The following is a 14557-nucleotide window of genomic DNA, read 5'->3' on the forward strand; positions in this document are numbered from 1 at the left end:
TCACAAGTTGAATATGAGCCGACGGAGTCATGCAGCTGCATAAAAGGCCAATGCTATTTTAGGTTGCATTAACAGAAGTCTAGTCTCCCAATCTTGTGAAGCACTTGTTTGTTGTTGAGTCGTTAAGTCATGTCCGACTCTTCGTGACCCCATGGACCAGAGCACGCCAGGCCCTCCTGTCTTCCACTGCCTCCCGGAGTTTGGTCAAATTCATGTTGGTAGCCTCAATGACACCATCCATCCATCTCGTCCTCTGTCATCCCCTTCTCCTCTTGCCCCCACACTTTCCCAACATCAGGGTCTTTTCCAGGGAGTCTTCTCTTCTCATGAGATGTCCAAAGTATTGGAGCCTCAGCTTCAGGATCTGTCCTCCCAGTGAGCACTCAGGGTTGATTTCCTCCAGAACGGATAGGTTTGTTCTCCTTGCCGTCCAGGGGACTGTTAGAGCAGTACAACAATGGAATCAATAACCTTGGGCAGTGTTGAGCGCTTCCGTGCTGGAGGCATTCAAAAGAAAACTGAACAACCATCTCTCAGATCTGGTTTGACTAGGATTCCTGCCTTGAGCAGGGGGTTTGATTTGATCGCCCCATCCAACGTAATCATCCTATGATTCTGTACAAAAAAAGAAGGGGGCAGAATTCCATGCAACTGACTATTATCCTTGCTACATCCCAGCGATTCTGGCTGCTCCCTTTTGGGCTCCATTGCCGTCCAGCGCTGTATTATCATGATTTACGGAATCTTTTGCTCTTGTGGTTGTCATGGAGCCAAAGCCTCAAAAGCAACAAAACTTTATATGTCAGCAACCTATAAATCTTTCTGGAACTGACCTAAACGCTAGCTTTTGCGTTAAAAATAAAACGAAGCAGAACTGGCTTGATTAAACAGTCTCTGGAAAACATATCACTTTATTAAAAGAAAGAGGAGCATAACTCATGGGTATTTGTATGTGAGCCCAGGATGCAGATTTAACCCTAATAGCTCTAGTTTTTTAGTGATTAGAGGGAAGGCGTTGCACGAGAGATCAAAGTAGACCATAGTGTTTGGGCACATAAAGTGTCTCACCTGCTGCGATGCAGCTTTAGTGGAGAGTCTTATATAGCACAGGGTTTGTTGCTTTTATTTTCCAACACTGGCACAAAAAACAACAGACATTGATTCCCACCCCCACCCCCCGGTTGTGTGGAGACTATTATTGCTGATAGACACTAGAGATGTCCTCATTGAGGAGACGCTGCCGTTTTCTTCTCTTTCTCCTCCAAGACTTTGGGATGTTTTTTGGCAGGGTCGGCAACAGCTGTCATATTTTGGAGGACAATTTTTGTGCAGTCTGCGTGCATGTGTTTTCCCTCCCTGCATGCAGTTTGAAACATTGGGATCGTGGGAATGGGTTATTTGCATCTTTCTCGCCCACCACTTGTGCTGGGCTTGCTTTTGTGGGTGCATGCACAAAAAAGACCAGCTAACGACACCCATCAATCACAGTGGCAGATAATGTCTTCCCCCCTTATCACAACAAAAACACACTGATCACCCTATCTCCTGAAAAGGACAAAAGCTGTTCCCACAGCTATAAATACTCAACTATCCAACAAACAGCAACAGAGCATGGACAGAGTTCCTTCTCCAGTCCTCTGAAGATGCCGGCCACAGAGACTGGCGAAAGGTCAGGAAGAACAACCTTCAGAACATGGCCAAGAACCGAAAAACCCACAGCAACTGGTGTATGCTTTGCTTCACAAAGGGTGAAAGACATCAGCCCAGAATAAAAAAAAAATTTGTGCAAACGGTGAACATCTGAACAAGGAAACAAAATGTGCGGTTTGCTGTGTGGTTGTGCTAAAAGCCAGGCTTGTCATAAGAATCCATTCTAAATATCCGACTCAGCAGTCATTCACTCAGGGGAGGCTTCCCTGAACAGAAAAGTCTTTGTTGGCTTACGGAAGGAGAGCAAAGATAGGGCCAGTCTGGCGTCCTGTGGGAGGGAGTTCCAAAGTCTGGGAGCAGGGACAGGGAAAGCCCTCTCCTGTGTCCTCACCAAATGCAGCTGTGAAAGTGGCGGGACTGAGAGGAACGCCTATCCTTGATGATCTTAATACTCGAGCAGGCTCATCAAGGGAGAGACGGTCCTTGAGATAGCTTGGAAGCAAAATAATTGCTTTAGCATCATTTCTAAAGTGAATTTTGGCAAGGGGCGTCAGAGAAGCCTCCTGTAGTCTCTGCATCTCTAGGATCCTTTGCCACGGTTAGCTCTGCAAACCAAAGGTATCCACGAGCGTTGATCACAAACAAATTCATGGGAGAGGAACACGAAGCCTCTGGATAGCACCCGGTCCCTCTTTCCAATCCTTGGCTGGCTTGTTTATCAAGCAGGGTGATTCATTTTGATTGGCATTGCCATTCCTGGGCACCAGACCGAGTTTGTGCATCGAAAAGGGCTCATGATTCAGGCTGCAGATTTTTCCCTTCAGCGTGAGCTGTTTCCTGGCACTTGGTCCAACGGAGCAGTACTCAGCAAGGGCACCGCAGAGCTTTGAATCACCTTCCACGTCTCCTCCGTGAGCGGGGGCTTCAAACCTAGCTTTGATGCTTCACCAAGCGACTGAGTCATCCTTGGCTTAGAGGAAACCATGGGATCCCCTTCTTCTACATCAAGAAAGAGGAAGAACCCTGAAGCTGGGTCAGTCCACATCTTGTTTCCCACACTGGCCGGCCAGGAGGCCGAAGAACAGGAGCTGAAGAGGCTGTCAGGAGCTTCTTACTTCCATCGATTAGTCGTTCTGAGATGAAGCTTTCTAACTGATCTTCCATTCTTGCCCTTGGGTCTCAGATGGAAGACTAGGACTCCTTCTGTCCCTGCTGGCTGCGGCTGATGGGAGCTGAAGCGTCCAGGCTGTTGCAGATCCAAGGCTGAAAGCTAGTGGTCTGGGTCTTGATCATCGAATGTAAAATAAATACAACATTAAGATGGGGCATGACGAGTAGGAAGATCCTGCCTCTAGTTTCCGGCCACAGTGGCATATCAGTTGGAGCACCAAGGGGGCCACTGAGTGGCCGGAGACCTTTCCTACTCAAAAATGTTAAAAGAGGGGAGACTTTTCAAGTAGGAAGGAAAATGCCTAAGGGGAATGGGTTGGGGTTTATCAAATGTCTCCATGGTGTGGAGCAAGTGGATAGAAGGGTGCATTTCCCCCCCTCTATGGCCCTAGCCAGTTTCCACCGGTGAGAGATTTTGGAGGTTGCCGTACGGAAACACCCTGTTTCCCCTAAAATAAGACCTAACCTGAAAATAAGCCCTAGTAGGATTTTTCGGGATGCTCATCATATAAACCCTACCCCAAAAATAAGCCCTAGTTAAGTGAAAGCCTGCCCTCCACCCTTGTGCAGCAACCAGAGGAAGATGACAGGACTGTATTTGAATCAATGTAGATGGTTGTACATGGAAAAAAATTAAACATTTCCTAAAAATCAGCCCTAATGCGTTTTTGGAGCAAAAATTAATATAAGACCCTGTCTTATTTTCGGGGAAACAGGGTATCTGACAGTCACCTCTTCTAACTGAAGGCCATTTCTCTCCCTTTATCACCACACAAACAACCTATGACTATCCAGCAGAATTGTGTGATTGTAGGTTCAGGTCAGACATCCTCAAATACCTTTTCTCACAATGTTTAAAGAAGGTGGAGAAGCTGCTGCCACGTAACATGGCAGGGGGCTTTTGCTTTGGGGTGGCTTGGCGAGTGCCCCCCCAGGCTATGAGCCAGGTAGACTACATGGAGTGCTTTGTGCTGGGGGGGGGGGAGTGTGCCACCAAGTACTTGTTGCCAGAGGGCTTTAGTGGGGAGGGAGGGAGGCAGAGATTTCCTCCAAGCCCATCACGTGGGCCTCCCAGAGACAATGTAGGGCCCAGTGGTTGGGGACGTCGATGCAGGACTGTGATCTGATCCAAGCAGTCTCTCGTTAGGTTGTGAATTTTGCTCACACAATATCTGCTCCCTTGGAGGCTTTTGCGGGTCCACCTCCCTTACTCTTCGGCTGCAGCACTGTTCTCTAAGTCTTGTTGTTGAGATCTGGTTCTTCTCAACAACAACATTCGAACAACATCTGGCTGTTCTATGCTTTGCGTCGTAGTCCTCCTGGCAGGGCTCAGAAAAGTTCCCTCTTTTGGGCAACCGCCAACGTTCTCCATGCTTAGCGTGGCCGGTGGAAATGGTGGCCGTCCCCCCCCTGAAAGCAAGCTTTGGAAACTCCAACGCCGAAAGTAATTTTTCCAAGTTCTGTTTTACGGACCATCTTGTTTTCTCGCCTCCTGCGGGAGGCGGTTTCCCCAGTGTTGTGTCTGCTCGTTTCCTCAGGCTGAAACCTGATCTTTTTGTCTCATTCCATTCATCACCCTTCTGTTCTTTTCTTTATAACATTCACACACAAATGTAAATACGAAAGGCAGAGTTTTTAATACAAATTTAAAAGTGCCACACAGTAACCATTACTGGGTAAATAATACATAGTGAAAACACAACATAAATAAAGCATCTAGTCACCATTGTATGTTACAACTTGTTAAAGAAATAAGCACATTATTATTATTATTATTATTATTAGGCATCCTTGAAAGACTATGGTAGCGTGCTCTGTATGGAGGACTTGGAACAGCGTCTAGTGTGGCTGAGAAGGCCAATTCGAGAGTGACCATCCCTTCCACACTGAAGAAAAATACAGTCTCTCCCCCATCCAGCTCCCTGATTTTGCTGGTTTTGGGACATCTTTATTTGAGAAATAAAACATGGAAGATGTGCTTATTTCTCAAATAAGCACATCTTTAGAAGCCAAATATAGAAGCCCCAATTTTGAAAATCAAGCTGTGATCAAAGGCCGTTGCTCACACAAGCACAAGTGAACGTTAACCCACCCACCCACGCTGCAAACCCGAGCCTTCTTGTCCTCCTGTGTTTTCCCATAACATTTCTTGAGCAAAGTAGACCGAGGTTTGCTGAACTGTTAACGCGCTCCTCCTCCCTCCCTCCCCTCTTTCCAATGCTGGTCACCGGAGGTTTTTGGGTCTTTGGCTTCCTGTGAGAAGGGAGGTACAGTAATTGATTGCCAATAGGTACCGTGCGACGCGCAGAGCCAGGAGAAGCCTCTGGGACGTCAATCCCAAGGGGAGGATGATATTGTGGGCAAATGAATCAACAGAAGGCTATCAAGCTTCCTGCATCCCGGGCCCTTTGTTTGAAGGCAGGCGGGAAGGAGGCGACGTTTCATTTTCTTGTTTTTGTACAGACACAAAAAGTGCTATTCAAGAAATACAACTCCAAGAGGGTTTTTAATCGAGGAAAGAACGACATAACTACAAAAAAGCATGAAAACCACCACTACTCAACACCTCGGAGTAGGAGCAATATCAGATTGGGGGTGTGGGAATGAATGGCTCCCACAGGAATTGTCGGTGCCTGCAAAAAAACAGGAGGCCAGATTTCAGGGGCTTAAAAAACGACATGCTTTAGGTTTCAAACAGAACGTTTGGGTCTTCTGTTTTCAGAAACCTCCGTTGGCAGGGCTGATGGTAAGGAGCACGGGAGTTGCAGTGCAAAACATCAATATGGCCCAAAGTCCTGCACCCAGTTTTAAAAACAATCTTTATAATGTTTGACTTTTTGAGATAGACAGTCCTTTGCATACTAAACATTCATGGCTGGAGGCTCTCCTTCTGTGTTAATTTATTCTGGGGGGAAAAACAAACCAAAACAACAACAACAACAACAACAACAACAACAACAACAACAACAACAACAACAACAACAACAACAACAACAACAACAACAAACCCACACCAACGTTGCCAGACTAGGACCAGCTTTCCCCTGCATGCTAGCTTTCTGCTAGCAAGGACCTCCATGTTTTATTTCTCAAAATATTGTTCGGAGTAGCACCTCCCATCTGCCGTGTTTAAGTCACTGAGGCGTCCGATCGTGTCAGGAGCACATCACCTCATTCTGCGTTTCGATTTGCTTTCTAAGTGAAAGTGGGAATTATTATTGGCATAGCTCAGTGGCTTTGGCATCTGGCTGCAGAGCCAGAGGTTGGGAGTTTGATTCCTCAATGGGCCTCCTGGGCAGGGGATGGACTGGATGATCCTTAGGGCCCCTTCCAGCTCTGCAGTTCTAAGACAATGATGATTATAAACCGGGTGCTACCGCTGGACGTTGTGAGGCAGCTACCTTGAGTTCCAGCGGCTGGGGCAACAATATCCACCTGGGTGTTCCTCCCGAATCCCTCTTCCCCCCCAGTCCTTTCCTGTCCATTGGAGGGAAACTCTATCCGAAGCATCCTCAGGAGTCTTCTGCTAGGGTGCAGTGAAGGATGATATCCCATAAACCAGTGGTCCCCAGCCTTGGGTCTCCAGATGTTCTTGGACTACAACTCCCAGAAGCCTTCACCACCACCTCTGCTGGCCAGGATTTCTGGGAGTTGAAATCCAAGAACATCTGGAGGCCCAAGGTTGGGGGCCACTACTATAAACAACCAGCTCAGTGGGTTTCTTTACCAGAGAGTAAGGAGGGAGCTGCCATTTTGTCCTTTGCCTCAGGCGGAAAAAAGCCTTGGGCCAACTTGGGTTCGATAATATTCAGAAGTAGGACTTAGGGTTGACTGGGTTGGTTCCTGTGGAAAGAGTTTGCAGAAAGAAGGCTTGCCATGAGATGAAGACAGTTTGGTTATCTCCTTAATTTTGTAAAACTGATCTTCCCCATCTACTCGGTGACTTCTTTTTTGCTGTTATTTCCCCTTTAAGATGGAAAAAAACAGGGCTCTGGAATGCAGCCTCGGAAGATCTTGCCTTCTGCCTTCTAGGCATGGGGGGGGGGGGGAAGGTCCAAATCTGCAAGACATAAATAGGGCCCTGCCCTTTGTCCAGAACCCTCCTCTCCCACTTGGATGAGCCCTGTAAGACCTGTTCCTAAACTGGATTTTTATCCCCAGGCTGAAAACAGTGCCCCCTCACCCACCCTCTGCTCTGAACTGATGGGAGGGAGTGGAAAGTTGAGCAAGTTTGAAAGCAGAGGGACCCAGGGCTTCCAGGAAAAAAAGCATCCCATAGTCACAGAAAGCTTGGCCACTGAGGGAGAAGGCCAGGACGTGATTTTTTTAAAAAAATCCCTCCTGTTTTCTCTGTTTCTTTTTCGCTTAGGCACACATGCATGCACATGCACGGAGATAGATAGATAGATAGATAGATAGATAGATAGATAGATAGAGAGAGAGAGAGAGAGAGAGAGAGAGAGAGAGAGACAGACAGACAGACAGACAGACAGACAGACAGACAAGCAAGCAAGCAAGCAAGCACAGAGGTGGATAAATGGACCTTTGTAATAGTAAGGTAAAGGTTCCCCTTGACATTAAGTCCTGTTGTGTCCGACTCTAGGGTGCGGTGCTCATCCCCATTTCCAAGCCTTAGAGCCAGCGTTTGTCCGTAGACAGTTTCCGTGGTCACGTGGCCAACCAAGGTGGTACCTATTTATCTACTCGCATTTGCATGCTTTCGAACTGCTAGGTTGGCAGGAGCTGGGACAAGCGACAGGAGCTCCCTCCCTCATGTGGATTATGTCTGCTGGTCTTCTGACCCTGCAGCACAGGGGCTTCTGTGATTTAACCCGCAGTGCCACCACGAGTAGTACTACTAGTAGTAGGTGATTATTATCAGGCTCAGGAGGGGGCCTTGAGGCAGAGTCTTCTTCATGGGGATGTCTCTTCTAGCTTCTCTCTCCAAGGGAGACCTGGCTGTCTCCAGGCTTTTGTTATTAAACCAACCAAATGTATATTTTATGACCTTCCAGGGCATCAGGTTTTACTTGGTATAACCACATTTTGTGTTGTCGGGTGTCCAGTGTTTTTGGTTTTTTTAATCAGAGAGTTGTAATTTGAGATATCTGATTTAAAAAATATATATATATATAGGAAAAATGCTGAAATATAGAATAAAAGAGAGCAAATAGCATACATAACAAAAACTAAATGGGGCGGGGTGGGGGAGAGAAAGTTGTAGACCTTAAATGCTCATATCAGTTTTAGCCTAAAATGAGCTGCTACCAATTATCCTGAGTGTATGTGTGTGGGTCACTGTAATTAATAAAAGAAAACCAAACCTTATTTGAAAGTATCTTTTGATGTCCTTATAATACTATGATTGCACTTCAGGCATATGTATTTTGTTTTTATGCCTATGTGTTTTTATATGGTAGTTGGTAGTAGCCCATATTATTAACAGGAAGGATGGCTTAGAAGTCACGTCAATAAATTAGAATGAGAAATACACAAACATTGGATGCTAGAGGTTGGGGAAGATGCTTTTTCAAGACTACAATCTCCATGTGGCTTGGGAACTTTTGTCCAGAAAATTTAAATCTTTAGTCCACATGATGTAAACATCGGTTTAGGGGTGCCAAGGTGGCATCTGTGGATTTTGTAACAGCCTTTCGCTCTTCCTAGCCTCAGACTGAGCTTGGGTATTGAGGCTCCATTTTACTTTTAACTTTTCACCGGACAGTTTTATTTATTTTTTTTTAAACAATGGCTTGCACTTGCCTTGAAGGATGTCACGGAGACCCTTTCAGAAGTGGGTGTTGGCCTTTAAGCAAAAATATAATTTAAATGGATGTAGTTTGCAGCTGCTCAGGTCTGGCCCTCCTGTATAAATCCTCCAAATGTTGGCTGCATGGAGAAACACCATGGCCCTCTGCCAAACCGGTCAGATTCATCTTTGAGAGCCTAAGAGTTGCTGACAAGTTTAATGTCCAGCTATTGGTGGCGTGCTTGATCTGGCTGCTCTGTGGCAGTGGAACAAAAACACCGGGGAAGAAACCCAGTGGAACACGTACGTGAGGTTGGCGGTGCTTTCTCCCTGATCCCAAAGAAAACATCAAAGGATCTCTTCCCCCCACCCCGTCCCAGCGTTCATGTGCGTGTGTGTGAGTCTTTGAGTGAATTATCTTTTCTTTCTAATCTTTATTTTTAGACTTGCAAGCTTCGTGCTCCTTTAATCAAGGGCCTCTTAGCACTTACGTGCTTCTTCCCCTACTTTGCACATCTCTGGCTAAGCTCCGTCAAGAAACAGACACGGGGGGCCTCTGCCAGCTTCAACGCGCAACCGTTGCTGTCACTGCTGCTACTTACACTTTGCATATTATTTATCTCACTCATTAAGGATTCAAACTGTTGCATCCTGCAAGGGGGAAGCAGAGCTAATGGGGGTTCATGGTGGGAGACCATGAATCAGTCTTAGGCCACTTGGCCTGTTTGCAGTATGGGTTAGATTTGAACTAGTGTGTCTGAAACATTTACTTGCTTGCTTGCTTACATTTATATCCTGCCCATCTAGTGGCTAAGCGCTACTCGTTAAGAACATTTTATGCTCTTGACGTAATCATGCGATGGCCACCCTAGTCTTTTGGATAGGAAAATGTACTATGTGCTAAGTAGCTTTTACTACTTCCCTTTTGGTTTTTTACTTGGATGTACAAATGCCTGAATCCATAAGCTTGTTGTTATGTGCTGTAAAGTTGGAACTAACTTTCAGCGACCTTCATGGGGCTTTTGAGGTACATAAGGTATTTAAGGAATGGCTTTACCAGTTCCACACCCAAATGGGTTTTCATGGCTAGCGCTCCTGAGTCCTAGTCCATCACTCTATCCAAGGGTCCCCAATCTTGGGCCTCCAGATGTTCTTGGACTACAGCTCCCAGAAGCCTTCACCACCAGGATTTCTGGGAGTTGAAGTCCAAGAGCATGTGGAGGCCCAAGGTTGGGGACCGCTGCACTACACCACACTGGGTCATGAATCCACCTGGTAGTCCTAGCTAAAAACCCCTTGAGCTAAGTGTTGACTCACCATTTGCAGTTCAATTGGTGGGTCCACTCTAGTTAAGATTACCAACAGGATTCTGGCCAAAGAGATGAGCTGATGTCTCTTTGTGGGCTCCTGCAGGTTGGCTCCTTCCATCTACTCCACAGCCATAGTCCTGGGGGGGTGTCTTTCTGTTACCTCTTCCAAGGGCAAAACGTATCATCGGACACAGCAGAGTTCAGGATTTTGGATGGCTCGATGGCCGTGCTCATTTTAAGAGAGAGGTTTCCAGCCTTCATGAAGTCAGGTGAAATCTTAGAAGCCAGAGGAGCGATGGGTTAGAATTTAGCCAGGCAGCATTTGTCTGCCCTGCCTTCTGCAATGTCTCTGTGTATGCATAACAAAGCTAGAGTACGTTATGTAAAATTAAACTGTGGAGAAAAACTACGGATGTATGTCTATTCCATTTATATTTCCATAATGTATAGCAAGGAGGAAGATTTCATAAAATGCAAAATCTGGATTGCCCTGATGCAAAATGTTAGTGTGTTTATCCTACAGCACAAATACCCACAACCTTCTCCATTAATCCATACAAACAAAATACTGGAGCCCTTCTTATGTTACATGTTTGAACATTGGTTTGGACAAATGTCTAATTCTTGCCTTAATCCTCGTTGAGTTTTTCTTGATGTGCTAAGCGAAATCGCTTAATCTTTTTTTTCCCCTTTATCTCATTTGTTTTCCCCCTGCAGCCTACCGGGTACATGGAAAACTCAATTTCCTACAGCTCAATTGAAGATGTTCAGCTGCTCTCTTGGGAGAACGCCCCTAAGTATTGTTTACAGCTCACCATCCCTGGGGGCACAGTCTTGCTACAGGTAAGGTTAACACAGAAGAACAGCTTTCTCTTTCCCCCACTCATTTCTCTGTTTGTTGGGTGCAAGGTGGCTGGATGCTGAAGAGAACTGATAACCATTATCTGAAGACGGGGTGACCATTTGGCTAATTTCTGAGGTGCAGTGGAGATGTGGAAGAACTGCATTTTCCCAGGGGACAAACCCTCTGTGTTTAGAAAATATAGCATGCGAGGAGCAACCTAATGCGTTCCAGGTGCTTTGAACTACACCTCCCATCAATGGCAAGGATTGATGGAAATTGTAGGCAAAAACATCTGGAGAACATCGTGTTGCCTTGGTCACAGTGTCTCAGGGAGAATTTCTTTTTATTTATTTATTTTATTGAATTTCTTCCCCGCCCATCTAGACCAAAGGTCTACTCTGGGCGGCATTACAAGTTATGGAAAGCAATAATTTCCGGGGCACGTTAGCCCTGAGAACGTGGCATTCTGTCCTTAAAATTAGTTCCTTGGCCTCTTTGTTTGCAGCCTCCCAATAGTTTCAGATTCTTTGTTTTCTTTTATTTATCAAAGCGACATATTTATATTCCCCCCTGTATCAGATGCTGTCAGGTCTAGGAACAAGCAGTAAACAGTAGTGGACAATTTAAACCAGTTATTTTAAAAACAGTGTATATGGTGAAACAGGCATCCACACTCCATGGAATGTGTAGTCACTGAGCCCCCAAAACATGCTTGAGAGCCCATATTTTATCTTGCTGAAATGAGACTCACATTGATGCTGAAGGGACTCCACAACCGAGCTGCCTTAGCAGGGAATAGCAAGCAACTGCTCCATTTCCACATAGTGTGCATTGTTACTATTGGTGGGACACAGAAGAGATACCTGTTAATGCACAGGGAGGTTGCTATCATATGATGGCACTCCTTCATGTTTCAAGGCTTTAAGCTGTTTAATGTTGTAAGATTAAAAACTGTCATTATACGTCAACCCTTGAATGCTCTCTAATATGGAATGCTATTGCACACCAACCATCAGATAACCGCCAAAGGGGTTGTCAGCTTGCCTTCTGGGAAATGCTGGTGTCTTTGAGAGCTTAATCTGGGGTCTCTTCAGTGAAAACAGCTGGCACACCGTTTGCCTGGGCTTACCGAGCAGCAGTTTGCAGGGTTTCTGTGCGGTTTTGGCATACGTCAATGTGGAAAGCATCTTTGAAGGTGTAAAGTTCGCCAAGACTTGTGGTCGACCCTGGAGTGTCAGCTTTCAGTACTGTAAAGCGCTAAACACTCTAGCAAGTCGTGGCTGGTAGCCAAGAGATCAGCCCAGTGAAGGCGGGCAGAGGGAGGCAGGATCAGAACAAGAAGAGCCAGAGAAGAGGCTAAACACTTCAGAGAGAGATGAACCAACCAACGGGATGCGTTAAAGAGCCTGGGGTGGGGGGTGGGTGAGTGGGTGGGGCACAGAAAGCATACCTCAAGCCTCCAGAGCAGAGGTTGTTCATTCTTCTCATCTTATATCCCATCTTTTCTTGTGTACGCCACTTGGTCTTTCAAAGAATGTGCGCTCCACCATGATAGAAGGACAGCGTTCCTTCTGTGCAGGCACCCAACCTTAGCTATGATTGCAGTCCCAAAATCCCCAACGGTCAATCAAATGCAAATAAAATATTGACTGCACTTGATTACAAGGTAGTGGCTAATTTCTGAGAAGTACACAACTACAGGTTAGGTCAACAGGTATACCAAAAGGTGGTAGGTGGATCGTCTGGATCAAGCAGGATGTGTAGAGAGGAGAATTCACTCTCCCTCAATCCTCCTGCGGTAGAGTGGGAGAACTGAGGGAGAGTGAATGCTTAGACATTCTATGGAATGTCCTTGTAGTCGTAGGTGTATTCGTGTATCAGAGCCACCACCCTAGATAGCCAACAAATGCGCCCTTGTGGCTGTATGTTACCAAACAAGATAATGATGGACAACGTGGGTTTCCTGTGAGCTTTGTCTCCCGTTGCTGACTTTGTTGACAAATGCCTGCTTGCATCTCCATGAACACGAAGACGCTGCAGAAAGTAATGTGAAAATCACAGCGTCAGTTCTGTGCATTGGTTGCTGGGGAGTAAAGTCCTTTGAACCCACTGGCCCAAATCCTCTGCCCAGTCGCCCTGGTGTAATATACTGTAAATGTTGTCAATGTTGGAAGCAACTTGGTAAGAAATCGCTGTAGATATTACCTGTTGCACACTGAGATGTGTGACTCAACATGCAACTGATAATGTGTATGGTGATTTATTTTTAACTTGAGGCGGTTTGCCTCCAGAACGTTGTGCCATTTGCTTAGCCGTGCAAAAGGATTTGAGCCACTGGATCAAGTTGTAGAATTCAAGATCTCCCTCTTTCGTACTGTTTGCATGACATTGTGAGCGGACAGCTTGAGATTCCAGGTCTGCACAAAATGGTTTCCTATTTGTTTGTTTGTCTGTTTCACTTAATCCTGTCCATCTAGTGGCAGCTACAAAGGAAATAAACACAGGTGCACAAGAATAGCTATTAAAAAGTGTGCTGCTTCTATACCACCCCCCCATAACACTTAAACACACTCTCTGGGTGGTTCACAAGTTAATTATGCAGGCTACACAGTGCCCCCCCCCCCAGCAAGCTGGATACTAATTTTACCCGGACTTTAGAGGATGGAAGGTTGAGTGAACCTTGAGCTAGCTATCTGGGGTTGAACCCCAGGTCGTGAGCACAGTTTTGGCTGCAGTACTGCAGTTTAACCCTTGTGCCACGAGGCTCTTAGCCGTAAGCATAGAAAAACAAAATGCACCCCAAAACTCCAGTGCCTAACTAACGTATGTCCATGTTTAATTAAATGTAGATTAAAAGAAGGATGTTCTAATGAAATATTGGAGTTATCCTTAATGGTACAAAGTTTCCTTTGGAATCACCATACCCCTGCCTTTTAATTTGGTCCTCCTTCCCTAGCTTGATTTTTAATGTTTTTTTGAAAGGTAGAGGATGTTATGATGAAAAATCATAAAACGAGCATGAATTCGAACCTCCAGACCAAGTGTTAAAAGTGTTTCAGGGACTGGATATATTTTTATCTGCAGTGTTTGGCCCTACGAAGCAGCTGCTTTGAAAGCAAATTAAGAGCAGTCGTAAGAAACGGGCATGCAAGAGAAGTGTTGTATTTGATTGCTTTCCTCTCGAAGATCTGAGGTCACCGCATTTTTCACTAGTTTCGATAATAAATTCTGGACTCCTGTGAATGTTTATGTTGGACCCCCTTAGCAGGAGCTGGACGGATCCCATTGCAGGATAGCAGGCGTCCTCAGGCAATGGCTTTTGTGTTTTTTGCTGTTGTGTCTGGGTTCATGGTGCATGACTGGATGTGGAAGAGGTTGGGGGGGGGGAGAAGGATTTCCCATAGAAGCAGGTTCTTTTGGATATTCCCCAGTGTTTGACAAGCCAGGATGGGAACACTCAAAAATAGAAGGCAATTACTTGGGGAATTCAGACAGAAAAGCTATATTTAAGTTATCACACAATACAGAAGGTAATTAGGCAGAGAGATGCCAGACAAAGGATGAGACAGCTTCTGTTTTTACCTCTTTTCTGCCAAAATGTAAGGTAAGGGTTGAGAGTCCCAGTGTTACTTTCATCTACAAATCATAGCTTTCCTGTCTATGTAAGCAGTGTAGGTAGGAGAGCTCCCTATTTGTGTGTGTTGCTTTTATTTTAAGGAGTCCTAATTGTTTGTTTTAAAAAAATGTTTGAAAACACACACTCCTAAGAAGAAAATGTACAAGTTCAGATCTCAGAATTTTGGATGCCACTGAGCTGAGATATCAATATCTGAC

The 14557-nt window shown here is 45.6% G+C and overlaps 1 protein-coding gene across 2 annotated transcripts in view; it reads left to right on the plus strand.

The window, feature by feature from the left end:
• The window catches only part of CMIP (c-Maf inducing protein), a 164742-nt gene that overhangs the window by 80055 nt on the left and 70130 nt on the right, over positions 1 to 14557 (plus strand). For both annotated transcript variants that reach the window (XM_020805720.3, XM_020805721.3), the window contains exon 2: positions 10597 to 10722. In XM_020805720.3, the coding sequence (XP_020661379.3) occupies positions 10597 to 10722 (126 nt within the window). The remainder of the gene's footprint in view (positions 1 to 10596; positions 10723 to 14557) is intronic.

The sequence above is a fragment of the Pogona vitticeps genome, chromosome 10 (assembly GCF_051106095.1).
Source record: "Pogona vitticeps strain Pit_001003342236 chromosome 10, PviZW2.1, whole genome shotgun sequence".
Taxonomy (NCBI): Eukaryota; Metazoa; Chordata; class Lepidosauria; order Squamata; family Agamidae; genus Pogona; species Pogona vitticeps.